Consider the following 16,891-nt stretch of genomic DNA (forward strand, 5'->3'; position numbering starts at 1 on the left):
ACACTGGGATGTCCAAAAATACTGCACATATGTGTATTTACCTTTAATTTGTACCATCTTTTACTATGGAATCCTGAACTCTAATTATGTGATTTCAAATGTATTCTTGCATCTTATTTATATAACAGGATACAAATATCAAATAAACATTGTCATAAACTTATAACAATAACACTCTCTCTGAAGCTAATGACCTACAACTAATAATAACTAATAATCTATTGCAGTGGGCAATGATTATTTCTGTCACATTTCTGGTGTTTTGGTTGTACATTGGATAAATTATATACATGTTTATATATATAGTACATGTGAACTTATATCTCTGGATTGACTTACACTGAGAGTAATATTATCTGAAGAGCTGTAATAATATTTTGGCATGTAGTGTACGGTTCGAGGATCGATTACTTCACGTCACCAACCAGAATTCAAAGCTGCAAAGCTGTAATTCCACTCCGGGCCTGTAGATGGTAGTAAGATAGCGTTACTGATACACAACAACCACCAACGAAGCTGGACAAACACACGTGCAGTGTAACACAGTGTCAACATGGGGAAGAGAAGACACAATAAGCAACTTTTCACAAATTTATCCAAAAAGCAAAAGAAACATTTGAAGGAATTTGGAGAGGAGCATCCATTTCATGATGTGTGAGTAGCTCAGCTAACTCCGTTTAATCTTAAAGGAATATTTAAGCTTCAGTGTTAGCCAACTAGCTAAATTACACTCAGGCGGCTGTTGCACAGTGTATCCACATACAGTGAATGATGCTAGCTATAGATACGTGTTATAAGTAAAAATATGAAGCCGATATTGTTCGAAGGAGCCCGTTCACGAAAACCTAACGTCATAGGCATAACCGACATGTTCTTCTTTGAATTGCATTATTTTTTATGTAGTTTGTGGTTCCTCCCAAGATTGTTCAGGTTATTTCAGCAAGTTAAAATGCAAACAGTAAAGGTACCATACATGAGGAGGACCACAGAATTAATGTAATGTTTAAGAACATCTAATGTGGCTTCTTACTTTAGCCTAGCTAATTAGCATACCGGCTAGCAGAGTACAAGAATATCAGCAGCATTAGATAGAGGTTTACTTGCACATTGTATAGATTCATTCTTATATGCATTATAATCACTCCATATCCCCATGTAATATTGCCTAACCTTGATATTGACGGTGCTGGCTTGAGGTGTGTTAAGCGAGTAGATGCGCGCACACACACATCCACAAACACACACACACACACACACACACACACACACATTGGATAAAGAGGATAGATTTCCTTGGTTGACAGCATGTGGGATACCGGCAACTCTTTCAAGAGATGTTCAGATGTCTTAGTGTGTCCTGAAGCAGCCCAAAACCAAGAGATTTTCAACATGCCATTAGAAATTTGTGACCTTATATAAATATACATAGCTTCATTTCTCTCTGTTTTTTTTTCTCCACAGAGTCAATGAAAAACCTGAAAGAACTGAAATAGTAGACCTGGTGAGTACCACTGTTTAAGTAAAACCCAATTTATACAACTTAAGATTGATGAGTGCAGTGTCATTGCACAGTTATGAATACATGCTTTAGTGGTAGTAGATGTTCCTAAAAGAAATTTTGGACCATCCACACATTGATAAACTCCAGATAGTTGTTTTTTTTTTTTTTTTTTTTTTTTTTTACATTTGATCCATACCAATATTACAATGATGCAAATTGAAATGCGTTCTGTCCTTATCTCTGTAGCCAGTAAGCCCTGAACAATCTGACGCTGAGTCTGACGAGCTGGTAGAGGAAGACGAGGATGAGGAACCAGAGCAGAAAACGGCCTACCAGAAACTTCTTTCAACTCTCAGTCAACCTGATGGCAATGACCACAGTGAAGAGGAAGAAAGCAGTGATGAAGAAGAAGAAGAGCTTCTTGAAGGTGAAGGTGAAGGTAAGTGGTTTATTTCCAGAGCATTTGAACATCTCGTTGGGATTATATTTCCATTTTTCTGAACACCTTTGTGCTTTTTATTATAGAGGACAGTGACGGAGTCAGAGATGACGGTGAGGATGGTGATGAAGATGAAGTGGGAGACGAGGAATTGGCAGACGCTGATGAAGCTCTGACTGAAGCTGTAGAAGGGGAGGTGGAGGAGGAAAAGGAGAGAGGAGGTGAAGAGTTCGTAGATAAGGTGCACGAGTCCCAATTCTGTCTGGAGACCAACTTCATGGGTGAGGGAGAACAAGAGGACACTGAAAGCAACGCAGAGCATGAAGACAGCAAAGGTAAGAAAGGAATGAATCATTTGTCTTCAAAATAAAAGTTTGGTTTTTTCAATTTTGTCAAATGCAACACACTGAATTCTTTGTTAGGAACTTTGAAATTTCATGTGGTTTTATTTGTCAAATTGAGTAAACAAAAGGGAATAAGATGAGACTACAGTGTGTTGTACTGTTTACATTTTCTCCATGCAGACATCTTTTCACAGCATTTGGACACGGAGCTTGATGACGAGGATGTGCAGAAGATAACATCTGGCAGCAAGGCCAGGACTCAGATCACGGTATATAATGAATAATTTGATAGAATCTACTTGCTTTTTTCATTAAAATAAATCGTAACCACAGATTCTGTCTTTGCCATTCTCTTACTTAGTGGCCAAAATTGGGCACTCTGCTCTGTACCAATCCCCTGGAGAAGTTTGGACCCATTGGCCCTCAGAAAGACACAAACCTCCCAGTTTTCCACAAACTCTTGGAGTCCCGCTGGAAGGATCTAAACCAGACCTCTGATTCTAAGGGGGTGGCTGAAGAGATCAGTCCTCTCCAGCTAGAGCTGCTGGCCCTCATGGGCTCCTACAAGGACTTGTACTACCCAGAAATGTGCCCTCTGAGTAAGGGCCCTCAGGTGCGCAGTGTATACTGTGTTCATGTGCTTAACCACGTGCTGAAGGCCAACTCCCAGGTCCTGGCTCACAACGCTCAGCTACGAGAGCAGAAAATTCAGGCTAAACCCGGAGCTGAGCCACAGGACGAACCCAGAGACCAAGGTCTGACCCGGCCAAAGGTAAACAACTGTTTACATTATTTGGTTTCTAAATAGAACTTCATTTAACATTCCTAAACAACAAGAGTAGTTTTTATTTATAATTGGTCTTACTCCTCCTTCATTTACAAATTGTGCTTGTTTTGGTCACAAATACCAAGAGAGGGAATTCACACAGACTGTCAGGGCAAATCATACAGTGGCTTCACAAGTATTCAGACCCCCTCACTTTTTGCACACTTGACTGGGTTATAGATTTAATTTTAAATTGATAAATCAGTGTAAACCATCAGTGTACTTTTAATAATCCATAATGACAATGTGAAAACATGTTTTTAGAAATCTCTCATTTACAAAAGTATTCAGACCCGTAATTGAGTATTTTGTAGAAGTCCTTTTGACAGCTTTGAGTCTTCTTGAGTGAGTCAGTAACAAGGTTTGCACACCCGTTGTCTTGGTTGTCTTAGCTTTGCTTCATCATTGCTCACTGTGGAACAGGTCAGGTTTTTTTAAATACCTCTCTGTATTTGACTGCATTCATCCTTCCCTTCATTACTGACCAGTCTTCCTGTCCCTGCTCCTGAGAAGCACCCCCATAGCATAATGCTGTCACCACCATGCTCAATTGTAGGGATGGTATGAGCCAGGTGATTATGCATTTGATATTCTACCCAAAGAGTTAATGTTATCTCATCAGATCTTTTCCCTCATGCTCACTGGGTCCTTTAAATGCCATTTTGCAAACTCTAAGCAGGTTGTCATGTCTTTTACTCAAACTTGCTTCCATCCAGCTACTGTACCATAAAAGCCTCATTGATTGAGTGCTGCTGAGAAAGTCTTTCTTCCACCAAGTTCTCCCATCTCTGTACAGAACATCTTAATGCCTATAAGACTGATTGTTGGGTCCTTTTTGTCTTGTTACTCTGTTTGGCCTGATGGCCAACTCTTATTGAGGCCACTGTGCTCCTGGGAATACTCAAAGCTTTAGAAATGGTTTTGTACCCTCGCCCTGATCTATGCCTCAACACAGTTATATTGTGGAGGTCTATAGAGAGTTCCTTAGACTCCATGGCCTGGTTTTTGTCTTGATATACAGTGTGAATTGTGGGGCCTTATATATACAGGTGTGTGTCTACACTTACTTATTGACACATCTCAATAATTAAAGCAAGTAGGATGTACCTCACCATGTTTTTGAGTGCCACAGCAAAGGGTCTGAATACAGGAGTAAATGACAGGCTTCAATTTTTGATATTTAATGTATTTGGAAAAATATTTACTTATTATGGTTTATTGAGTGTAGACAGATGGGCAAAATGGCATTCTATGCATCTACAACACAATTAAGTGTCCAAAAAGTGAAGGCACTCTATATGTTTTTGTACAGCAGTCATTACATATTTGAAAATAAATATTTCACACTGAAACTGTAGTTATATTTGTTTTATATGAAATGCATGAATGATCTGAGACTAATTCATTTATTCCGTTGTGTTTAGTAATTGGATTCCTTCAGGTTTATTTATGTAGCCCAGTAAATGAATGCTATCACTGATTGAAATGCAACATCTTAACCTCTCTGTTCAGCTGCTTTGTTGTAATAACAGTAATGAATGTGTCAGGTCTTGATTCTGGTGCCGTTCCGAGGCGGAGCTCTGCGAGTCGTACAGACGTTCATCAGCCTCCTGGAGACCAAAGGCAAGAAGATCGTGGTCAGCAACAAGAAGAGGTTCAAGGAAGAGTTTGGAGAAGAAGCAGATGAACAGCCACCCAGTCTGCAGAGACCTGATGATTACCATGCTATCTTCTCAGGCAATGTTGACGATCACTTCAGGATAGGTACAGAAAAAAAAAAAAAGAAGTTGACCCACATTTGGAAAACCTCCAAAGTTTTTCGATCTGAGGCCCTCTTCTTGTCCCCTCTCCTCACCAGGTGTCTCTATTGTGAGGAGCAGTATCCGTCTGTATGCCCCCTTCTACTCGTCAGACATCATCATTGCGTCTCCCCTTGGTCTGCGCACAGTGCTGGGAGCTGAGGGAGAGAGTAAGAGAGACTTTGACTTTCTCTCCTCCATTGAGCTGCTGGTGGTGGACCAGGCAGATGTCTTCCTCATGCAGAACTGGGAACACGTCTTGGTAAGAATAGCAGCAGATTCAGAATGTTACAGTATAATGGCATCTCTCTCTCTCTCTCTCTCTCTCTCTCAGTGTATCAACTATAGACTTAGCACCATCTGCTGTCCAACAATCATAAGATTTATCAGAACATGTTAATATTTGACTTTCAGGGCTTCACTGCTGAAGCCTTGAGAGAGCAACTCTTTAAATTTCTCATGAAACGCGACATTCTCCACCCCCAACAGCATGTGATGAAGAACATCAACCTGCAGCCGCTGGACTCCCATGGAGTGGACTTCTCCAGGGTGAGGATGTGGAACCTGAACAACTGGGCCAGACACTACAGACAGACGCTGGTGTTCAGCTCCATCCAGGAGCCACAGATCAACAACATCCTCACCAAACACTGTGCTAACTACCGTGGACAGGTACTTCACTTTATTCACTTTACAGTCAACATTACTCCAGTTCCGTAGGACTGAGGATTGAGTGCAGACTGTGGTTTTAGTCCCAACACATTATTAAGAGGCAGGATGATCATAGGTTTAGTTTATCCTCAGTGGTTGGAGCAGTAGCAACAGCTAAGATATTTACTGCAGTCTGCTAGATATCCAAAGATAGCCCCTGATGGTTATCATGCTGACCCTCCAAGATAGAGAGTGAAAACAAGAAGTCAAGGTTTGTATTTTGATTAAAAAAAACATTTCTTCATTGTCATTTGATGTAAGTTTTTTTTAGTTTTAATTGAATCATGTTTTGTTGTTTCAGATTGCCACTAAGAACATGCCAAAAACAGGTTCCATCTGTCAGGTTCTGGTTCAGCTGCCTCATGTGTTTCAGATGTTCTCCTCTGACAGCTTCATGGACCATGATGCAAGGTAAGATCCTCCCACAGGTGAACCATCACAGCCTCATGTCGACTACGCAAGATTGACATTCAAGTTAAAGGAGATTTATAGAGTTATGTTTTCATGCAGTGTAACTAACCAGAACACATTATGTGCATCTTTGAGTCCTAAAAACTTGGTGATTACCTTCATCATAAAACATTTGTCAGATTTTTTTTTTAATCAAGCATTGTTTACATCCATGTTTGCTCGTTAGAAGTCGTCTTCTTCCTCATCTTCGATGACACATTGCATCCTCATGTGCAACCACAGGAAACAAAACAAAGACCCACTCATTAAAAAAAAAAACACTCCATAGTGTTAAACTGACATGATCACTGTCACTGTCTACTTTTTCCTTGTGCATGAAAACAAACACACTTCTGCCCTGAGTGACTTTTTAGCTGTCATACTAATCACTCATCTAGATTGTTTTCTTCATTTGTTTGTCTTATCAACATTTTAATTCTATGTCTGATTCATCATTTTGAATTAAAGCAGTTAATAAATGATTGGTTGTTCCCTACAATATTTAATTTTTTTTATTTTCCTCACCACATCTGTAGGTTTCAGTTCTTTTTAGATAAAGTGCTGCCTCAGTACAGGGACTCAGTTATGTCCCACACTCTGATCTACATCCCCTCTTACTTCGACTATGTCCGATTGCGCAACTACATGAAGAAAGAAGAGATAAAATTTGCCAGTACCTGCGAGTATTCCAGCAAATCAGAGGTGTCCCGAGCCAGGCATTTCTTCCAAAAAGGGGAGAGACAGTTCCTGCTCTTTACTGAACGCTTCCACTTCTACAAGAGGTCAGTTCTTTTTCAATGATCCATCAGGCAGCACCACGTGTGCTGGGCTCTGTCTTTGATTTAAGGGGGGAATTTGTCTTTTCACCCAGCAATTAAAGAGGGCCAATCAGCTAGTGAATCTCCTGTAGCAGGGGATCAAACTGGACCTCAGTCACCACAAGACGACCCATGAATATGATGAGCATTATGGTGATATTATTTCCTGGAATCATTTCCATGCTATCAATAGCAAAGGGTTCCAAAGACAGAGATCTTTATTGTCTTTTTAAGACTTCAACTGCGATAACGTGAAGGAAACATGATTTACAGAGTTCAAAAGTTAGACCACATACTTCATTTTACCAAGTCCCTTTCTGTAGTTTAATCATGTCATGTGACACACAGATATGTATTTGTAATTAGACTAAAATTGTGTCTCAGTTAAGAATGTGTCTCTTCGTACTTATCTGAAGATATGCTAATAGGATGATGATTACAGAAGCGTATTGCAACACTCAGTTTGATTTCAGTGCATCTGCAAGTCATTGAATTCAGTCTTCTACAAAAAAGCCTCAGAAGGTATTGAAAAATCTTCAATTTAGTTTGTAAAAGTGCAGTATGTTTTGAGCATAATCAAGGCCTTACAGTTGCAACAGTGAATTAGCAGTACTGAAAATGTAAAAATTAAATTCTAGACCATATTGTCTCTCCTGGTTTTCCATCACACTCTATGGTACGTCTGTGTGGATTAAATCACATTCTATGTGATGTTAAAAGGTCTCTGTCTCTCTGTGAGCCCACCAGAAACCTTGTTCTCTGACTTTTCTTCAGGTACACCATCAAAGGGATCCGGAACCTGATATTTTATGGATTGCCCTCCTTCCCCCACTTCTACAGTGAGGTGTGTAACATGTTGGCAGCAGGGGGTCATGGGGAAGAGGCCAGCTGGACCTGCACTGCCCTCTACTCCCGCTACGATGCCCACAAACTGGCTGCCATCAGCGGAGCCCAGCGAGCTGGACAGATGCTGAACTCCAACAAGACTGTTCACCTCTTTATCACAGGAGGGGAGGATAAAGCCTCCTGATGGAGCTGGACAGATGAACGAGGGACCACTGGACTAAAACTATGTTAGATATCTACTGTAAATACAGTGAGATGACCATGGATTTGGTGTGGACTACAGGTCTGTGATAGTAGATTGCCATGTGAGATGTCACATTGCAGATTTTCCTGGTCTGACATGAGAGCAGTGTGCCCCTAGACATTAACTCGAACATGCATGAGGAACAAAACATGTTTATTGGCATCAAGCCACAATGTGACAAGATCATAAAACCTTGTTCTGGTTTGTAAATCAGGTTGTAGGTGATCGCCGTGATAAGATGTTATAAAAACATCACTCTCTGATTGGATGTGTGTATACAATACATCTCTGTATACAATATTAATATTTTGTTACATTGATTTATGTTCTTTAAATGCTAAAATAATGATCTAAACAGTTTTTATGGTTTTTATTACAATGGCATATAAAAGATAAAAGAGTTTGAAATAGATCTAGGGTGTGTTGTCTGTCTTTTCTGGCAAAGCACTTTAGGAATTTTAAGCCAATGTATTTGAATATATGAAATACAAAAACAGAGATGATGTATGTTGTGTTTGAGCAGGTGAGTGATGTATGTAATGGCTGTGTGAGTGTGTGGATGGTTTATAGATTTCACAGCCCAGTCTACTGAAGTGCACTGCATCTCTGACAGGGTTTCAGCCCTCACCCTCTGACCCCGTGAAATGAAAGAAGGGAGCACAGCCAACCTGAGAGGCCATCACAGCTTTGTATGACCCACCCATGTAATTATTAACTCCCTGAGTTGCTGCAAGAGTGACTTTGGCCACAGAATTACTGTGTTTTCTCCACCAGCAAAGGTGTCAGACAACAGATGGTCTGTAACAGCTGTGATCATGGACGACAAGACACAGAAACTCAGCCTGAAGCGCGAAGTGGGGCTGGTGGGAGCTGTGTCCCTCATCGGTGGGACCATGATTGGATCTGGGATCTTCATGTCCCCGCAGACTGTGCTCCACACCATCGGCAGCCCCGGAGCCAGCCTGGTGGTGTGGGCGTGCTGCGGTTTACTCGTGATCATGGCCTCTTTCTGCTATGCTGAGCTGGGCACTGTCATAAGAGAATCAGGGGGAGAGTACATCTATATCCTCAGGACTTCGGGTCCAGTTGTGGCCTTCATGTTAATTTTCAGCTCTGTGTTATTTGTGAGACCTGCTGGTGTTGCTGGCATTGCGCTGAGTTTTGCTCAGTACGTTGTGGCACCTTTCTACTCGGACTGCCCCCCTCCAGTGCTGCTGGTGAAATGCGTGGCCGCTGCTGCCATTATAACTCTTAGCACTGTAAACTGTCTCAATGTGCGGTTTTCAATGTCAGTCCAAGTGTTTTTTATGGTGGCCAAGGTTCTGGCCCTGGCAGTCATCATAATAGGAGGTGTGGTGATGCTTATCAGAGGCCACACTGAAAACTTTGAAGACTCTTTTGAAAATACAAATGTGGGAATCAATCCAATTGGTATTGCTTTCTACCAGGGACTGTGGTCCTATGATGGCTGGAACAATCTGAATTATGTGACTGAAGAGTTGAAACGACCAGAGGTAAGTAAAAGGGGATATAAGGTTTCAGTGGAAAGTGTTTTTGCACTGAAGGGATTACTGAACAGTTCATGCCAAGGTGACCCTGCCCGTGAAAATAACATAGAGATACACAGGAAAACTGGGAGAACATCATCAGTGATGGTGTTGTTTGACAAGGTAAAGTTATAGTACAAGACATTTGGCGCCCAGAGGGAAAAGTTGAACCATTGCTCCTTCCCACTGAGTGGATCCAGTTAAGATGGTTTGAACAGCACTTTTCATACGAGTGTCCCAAACATATAAGAGTAATGTTACTCCAAAAATGACAGAGGCCATGCTCCAGTCTCAGGCTTTCAGCTTTACTTAAAAACTATCATTAGGAGCAATTTGGTGTCAGGAAACCACAGCAAATAAATACCAGGTATGTCAGCTGATTGTATCAATTAGGCCGATGATGCCACGGGCCTCCAATTATGAGATAGAGCAACACATATCAATGAGATGTGGAAGCTTGTGTGACATTTGCTGTGGTTTCCTGACACCAAACTGCCTCTGATGATGGTTTTTAAGTGAAGCCAGAACCTGGAAAATGTGTTTGTCATTTTTTGGAGTAACCTCATACGTGTATTGAATATCAGTGGATCTTCTGATGTCACGCATTAGCAGAGTTTACATTAATATAATGTTGGTGTTTACCGGTGTTGTTGTCATCTTCTTCCCTGCTAACACATACATACATATGTAGCTGTAATTCAGAAATGAATGAATATAAGAATAGATACATAGGGAAATAAATTAATCCATCCATTTCCTATACACACTTAAACACTCACATTTAGATGAGAGGAGCATTATATTTCTTAAAGGAAGAAATGCAGTTGGAGAGCGTATCAGATCAATTGACCATTCAAAATACAAGGACTGATTAAAGTGAAATCAGCTAAAGCACATTTTCAATTTGTCCATCCCCTTTTAGTACTTTATAGACAAGCAGAAAAACCTTAAAAACCCCTTAAAACATTTTACTATCAGCCAGAGCAGTAACCTCAGAACAACAAACCTGTAATATGACCAAGAAGCAGTATGTACATTTTTTGTTTGTTTGTTTGTTTTAATTCATTTTCAGACTAACTCATCCTGCTCATTTATACATTTATTTGAACACTCACTCATCAGTGTCAGATAATCTTTGCCGTAAAAAAGGACAAAGTGGTTGTGTATTAAGAGAATGCAGTGGTAGTACTGAGCAGTCAAGGACAAACCACCTTGCCACACCTTTTAGTGGGTGTTGAAGGATGATTTCACCTCCTATTGTGGTCATGACTCTAACATTACCCAACAGTTAGCAGTTAATCTACAGCTACTTCTGTTCATGTCCAGTGCCCATTGTGAATGTAGTTGAGGAAGCAGCAGCTCTCAAACTATGGAGAGTGACAAACAGAGACTTAATCTGAAGAGGGAAGTGGGGATAATAGGAGCTGTGTCATTCATTGCTGGAACCATGATTGGATCTGGGATCTTCATATCCCCCCAGTATGTGCTAGCTACTATAGGCAGCCCTGGAGCCAGCCTTATTATATGGGCTTGCTGTGGGTTGATAGCCATGCTGGGGGGGCTCTGCTACGCTGAACTGGGCACAGTCATACCAGAGTCTGGAGCGGAGTATATCTACATGCTGCGGACAGCAGGGAAAGTGGTGGCTTTCGTGTTTGTCTTCAGCTTCATCATTGTCATGAGGCCTGCCAGTGCCACAGGAATTGCCCTTGGTTTTGCTGAATATGTTGTGGCCCCATTTTATGATGACTGCAGCCCTCCACAACTGGTGGTGAAATGCGTGGCTGCAGGAGGTATCATAGTGCTGGCCATTGTTAACTGTCTGAGCGTCCGCTTGGCCACCAGCATCCAGGTGGTTTCCATGGTAGTCAAAGTGCTGGCACTGGCAGTGATCGTACTCGGAGGTGTTGTGATGCTTTTCCAGGGCAACACGCAGAACTTTGACAACTTCTTTGTGGGAACAAATGTTGGTGTCAGCTCTATTGGTACTGCTTTCTATCAGGGCTTGTGGCCCTATGATGGATGGAACACTCTGAATTATTTAACTGAGGAGCTGAAACATCCAGAAGTAAGAGTTTCAAAATTGACTTTTCATCAGTTTTGTCAAAAAATCCAATTTTGCTGTTGGCAAATATCAAATTGCAAGATTATATACTTATTAGATTATATACTCTGCAGTCTACTAAGACTGTAGATCTACAATCAAGATCATACATCTGTTTTTTGTCATTCATTGTTTATTCATCTTGTTTATTTAAGGTCATACATCATATAGTGTTTATAAGACACACAAATAAACAGGGCTTGGTTGTACATTGCACAGTGACTCCTGAGGTTAGGGTTTCGATAAATGAGCTGTCACTGCTGTTTGATACTAGAATGATCATAGAACACCGGGTTAGAAGCTGATAGATGTACAACCAGTGGAGTTAATATTAAATTCCAGCACCCTATAATAAACAGCTTTTACTGCACCTTGACCAGTTATTGTTTTGTCAGTCACTTCTGAGCAGATTATAATCCTTAGGAGTACGAATGCTTTTTTATTTGGATGTCTGCTCCTTCAGGGTGATTAACAACTAAAGTGCCTTGAACTTATGCTCTCTGATCTGTGTGACCATGGCGGACAAAGAACCTGAAGCCCTGAAAATGAAACGGGAGATTGGGTTGATTGGCGGTGTAGCACTAGTTTCAGGAACAATGATTGGATCTGGTATATTCATGTCCCCACAGTTTTTACTGGCCTATGCAGGAAGCCCTGGAGCAAGTCTGGTGATCTGGGCACTTTCAGGAGTAGTAGCTATATTTGCAGCGTTGTCCTATACTGAAATTGGGACAATCATTTCTGAATCAGGTGGGGACTTCATCTACATACTGAGGATCTACAGTTCATGTCCTGCTTTCTTTGCAGCGATCACTTTTATCATGGTTGTGAAGCCGTTCAGCATTGCAGCAATGGCAATTAGCATTGCAGAGTATGCCATGGCACCATTTTACCCAGGCTGTTACCCTCCACAGCTGCTGGTGAAGTGTGCTGCTGCTGTGGCTATACTGGTTGTTGCCATCATCAATATCCTGAATGTCCGCCTTGCTATCAGAATCCAAGTGGTCTTCTTGGTGGCCAAAGTGGTGACACTGACATTCATAGTAATTGGAGGGATAGTGAAGCTCATACAGAGCAGCACTGTCATTGTGGAAAACTTGAAACTTGAGAATGCGTTTAAAGGGACTCAATACTCTTTGGGCACTCTAGGAATGGCTTTTTATCAAGGACTCTGGTCTTATGCTGGCTGGTACAATTTGAACTATGTCACTGAAGAGCTGAAAAGACCTGAGGTGAGACTGTAAGAAGCTGAATTGTGCATGTGTACATCATTGAGTAAACAGTAGCATTATGCAACAGGTCACTTGTCAGGTGGTGTCTTGTCAAAGAATATTTGCTTGAGTTTTGAATCCTTATTTCAAAACCCATTCATCAGTCTATTGTCAGTTAACATGCTTAAATGTTTCTACACAAAGGCACTCAAAGATGTGATTGTAAGCCTGATGCAGTTGTCTTGTCTTATCTAATCTCTTATCTCGGATAAAGGTGTGAATCCTCCTGTCATGAGCAGTATATCCTATATACAATATAAGAGTATAGCAACAAACAGCACTTAAAATATTGCATAATATCCTTTGGCAAAACAGGCAGATCACATGGAGAGTTTTTGAACTCAGATGACTTGTCTGCAGTTAGACGTTATATAGTTAATGTCTTTTTTCCCCCAATAATTTCAGTAGATCTTGGCGGTACTCTATGTGACTGACAATTCAAATGGCTAATATAAAACAAACAATGACAGGAATGGTTCAAAGGCCAAACAGTTTCACCGACTGATTTTTTTCTGCAGTAATGAAATGTGATGACAATGTAAACCTTGTTCTGGGAATTTTAGGCCTTCATGAAAATGTGATGTAAATCATTCTCAAGTAATTTATAATGGGTAATCTTCTTTGTTTGATAACGCTTATTGTTCATGTCAGTTCAAAAACAACTCAATGACAGAATGAATAGATAAAGCAACAAGGACTAAAACATTTCTGGTTGTGCAGACTATTACTGCAGGGCTCTAGAAATTTTATAGAGCTCTCTTTTAATACTTGGTTATGAATTCTCCAAAGTGAATCTGTCATACATTATTCTTTACTGTGATTAATAGAATTTAACTATTGCAAGATTCATGCTTTTAGTTTTATTTCAGATTCAGTTTACCAGAAAAAGGGTTTGGAGGACAATGTGGGTTTTTTTTCACATAGGTAGGGTGACTCGTTCATGTTTGTGTATAAAACATTTACTTCTTAGCCGACAGATCCTGAATATTTAATTTTGAGCTTGGTTGCTGATTGGTTCTTTGCATTAATCATTGTCATAATCAAGTAAGAACTGTGTCATTCAGTCACACTACTTTAGTCATTTGCACATACTGATATTATGTGACAAGGTGAGGCAAGGTGAGATTTTGACTATTTTCCTTTGGATTCACGAGCCATGTGTTTTTAAAACTAAGCATTATTATGGTTCCGCTCTAAATGCTTACAGAGCTTCATGAGTCTAACCTCTGCCTAAATCCTTATTTATCCAGATTCCAGCTTCAGTGTTATGACTATCCATCATGTAAGTTTGTAGATATAAATGTTGTTCTTTTTGTCTCAGGTCAATCTTCCCAGGGCAGTTGTGATAGCCATTTCTCTGGTGACTGGCTTGTATCTGCTGGTGAATGTGAGCTATCTGACAGTAATGACGCCTAAAGAGCTCATGTCCTCCAGCGCAGTAGCAGTTACCTGGGGGTAAGACAGCACCTGATGTTGATGTCACAGATTGTGCTTGATGGGTTTAGACTGATAGTTTAACTTGTTGTTTTCAATAAGTAATTAATAAAGGGGCTTTGATCCAACTTTTCATTTACCTTAGTTTAGAAATCTCTAATAACCTTTTAATCTGTGGAAAAAAAGAATCTTAATAAAGTACACAAACCCCATGATAGAGCTTCTGCTTGTAGCAGGTGGCTTTTGAAATTTGGAGCTGATTCTGTTGCAGCTTGTGTGAGAATTTCCACTTTTTTCCCACAGGAATAAGGTGTTAGGGAGCTGGGGATGGATCATGTCTGTGGCTGCAGCACTGTCTGCTTTCGGCTCACTGAACGGGACCTTCTTCAGCGGCGGCCGTGTGTGCTTCGTTGCTGCCAGGGAAGGACACATGGTGAGTATCTTTATGTTATAGAAATATGTTATAATGTAGAAATACGTATAAGATTGTTGTCACAGAGTTGTGTTTGTTTTGTAGCCAGATATTTTGGCAATGGCTCACATCCACAGACTGACTCCATCCCCGGCACTGATCTTCACCACTATCATCTCTCTGGTGGTGCTGATCCCTGGAGACTTCCAGAGTATTGTCAACTTCTTCAGGTGAAGGCTGGGTCTGCATTTCTTCTTCATTTCTTCTGAAAAAACATAGGGTCTGTTTGTGTTTGTCTGACATCTTTGTTGCTGTTGTCAGTTTCACTGCCTGGTTTTTCTATGCCATCACCCTGTCTGGACTCATCTATCTCAAGATCAAAAAGCCAGAACTCCCCAGGCCGTACAGGGTCAGTATCACACACATTTTGCTCATTTTTTAACACTGCCTGACAATCACAGCTGGTTGTCATGCTTGTCTCCTCCTCTCTCCACAGGTTCCCATCATACTCCCCATCCTGGTCCTCATCGCAGCAATATTCCTGGTGCTGGCACCCATCATAGACAAGCCTCAGATTGAATACCTCTACGTGACTCTATTTATCTTCAGTGGAGTCATTATCTACATCCCCTTCATCCATTACAAGCTCTGCCCAGGCCTGTTGACCAAGTTGACAGTGTTCCTGCAGCTGTTCTTAGAGGTCGCACCAGCAGAGAAAAACCTGTGATTTCCAGTTGTTATGCTGCTTTTGAACTACACTTGTATTTGCTATCACACTCAAACATTGCATTTTAAATTCAGCAGCCACTTACTGTGTAGTATTACCTCCCATCTGTCTCTCTACTGAGCACACACAGATTTTAACATCTACAAGACAAGTGCTGATAACTGCAGTCTCCTTGTAAAATTTGCTTCAAGAAGTATTAAGAATTTTTCTGGTATATATTGCCTTTTTGCACAGGTGCACTTTGAATTTATTTTGCTGACTTTAGATTCTTAGTCAGAGAGCACAAAGTTTACCTGTGTAACAGTTCATCCTAAGTGGCTAAGCAGAAAATGTTCTTAAACAGATGCATTTCTGTTGTTGTCTATTAGTTTCATTTCTGTTGTTGTCTATTAGTTTCATTTCTGTCATTGTTTATTAGAAATGTTCATTTGTAAAATGTTCCAGTTAAAAGATCCATAATAATGTATCTTGAATATATTTTATAACAAGAAACATCCATTTCACAGTATCAAGTTTTTTCTTGAACAATAACACATACTGATTTTGGGGAGAGTGAAAAGAGGTATCTTTGACTTCCTCTGTTCTTGTACAAGATAAAAATGCTGAAGAAAGCTTTTACTGCTTTACAAACACCTACAATGATACCAAAGTGAGAAAAAGCACCATAAGATGTTTTTTAACTAAAACAATGGGAAAAAATATTTGTCACAACATTGCAACTCCTCCAAGTGTATAAAACAAAAACTGCAGTAACCTTTGTCATTGAACAGTTGCTGATTTAAATATTATGTGTTACAGTTTTAAAGATGTTCAGTACATGTGACTTGTGATTTCAATATTTTTTTTGCATCAGCAGCTGTGGTTCACAAACAGTACATGTAATAAAGCTCTGGTGATTCCCTGACTTTTCCTCTAGTACCACCAGCAGATCAACATTTTAGGCTTTTAGTGACATACAGCTATTGATTAAGCTGCAATAAAACTGGGTTCACACATTCATGTCCCACTGAGGATGATTTGTAATCCTTAATCCTGAATTGATCCTTTAATTAACTTTTCAAAGTGTCTTCAAGTAAAAATTTATATCAGTGGAATATGTTAGCATACAATTTTAGGGTTTTAACACCTGCAATACTAACAACATTTTAATCAGCCATTACTGTAGTTTGTGTTTAGTGTTAAGACATTAAACTAAGATGAGACAAATAAAAATGATACCTGCTAAACATGAGGATATTAGCACTGTCATTGTGAGCATGGTTTTCTTCATATGTAAAAGTGTCACATTGGAAAAAAAAAAAAAAGGATTTACATTTTTTAAGTTTTTTGTTTGGTCAGATTACATTTTCTGTTTCTTGACAAATGAATGAAATAGAAAATATCAAAGTGTCTCCTTTGTATGTTTAATGTGTGTTGGT

General features: G+C 40.2%; 2 protein-coding genes across 4 annotated transcripts; both read left to right on the plus strand.

The window, feature by feature from the left end:
- Window positions 1-491: 491 nt before the first annotated feature.
- Window positions 492-8,390, plus strand: utp25 (UTP25 small subunit processor component). 2 transcript variants are annotated; one of them, XM_018695155.2, is made up of 12 exons: window positions 492-654; window positions 1,462-1,501; window positions 1,748-1,940; window positions 2,027-2,275; window positions 2,465-2,553; window positions 2,646-3,056; window positions 4,658-4,874; window positions 4,969-5,171; window positions 5,399-5,581; window positions 5,922-6,031; window positions 6,607-6,852; window positions 7,663-8,390. In XM_018695155.2, the coding sequence occupies exons 1-12, from the start codon at window positions 554-556 to the stop codon at window positions 7,916-7,918; spliced, it is 2,298 nt and encodes a 765-aa protein (XP_018550671.1). In that variant the 5' UTR covers window positions 492-553; the 3' UTR covers window positions 7,919-8,390. The 2 variants fall into 2 exon arrangements, with proteins under 2 accessions (XP_018550671.1, XP_050934025.1); XM_051078068.1 differs by lacking the exons at window positions 6,607-6,852; window positions 7,663-8,390 and adding an exon at window positions 6,258-6,372.
- A 318-nt stretch (window positions 8,391-8,708) lies between these two features.
- zmp:0000001267 (b(0,+)-type amino acid transporter 1) lies at window positions 8,709-16,699 on the plus strand. 2 transcript variants are annotated; one of them, XM_018695158.2, is made up of 6 exons: window positions 8,709-9,492; window positions 14,222-14,355; window positions 14,638-14,767; window positions 14,852-14,976; window positions 15,068-15,155; window positions 15,243-16,699. In XM_018695158.2, exons 1-6 carry the CDS (start codon window positions 8,794-8,796, stop codon window positions 15,471-15,473), a joined length of 1,407 nt encoding a protein of 468 aa, XP_018550674.1. In that variant the 5' UTR covers window positions 8,709-8,793; the 3' UTR covers window positions 15,474-16,699. The 2 variants fall into 2 exon arrangements, with proteins under 2 accessions (XP_018550674.1, XP_018550673.1); XM_018695157.2 differs by lacking the exon at window positions 8,709-9,492 and adding an exon at window positions 12,026-12,861.
- The last annotated feature ends 192 nt before the right edge of the window (window positions 16,700-16,891 follow it).

The sequence above is a fragment of the Lates calcarifer genome, linkage group LG19 (assembly GCF_001640805.2).
Source record: "Lates calcarifer isolate ASB-BC8 linkage group LG19, TLL_Latcal_v3, whole genome shotgun sequence".
Lineage (NCBI taxonomy): Eukaryota > Metazoa > Chordata > Actinopteri > Centropomidae > Lates > Lates calcarifer.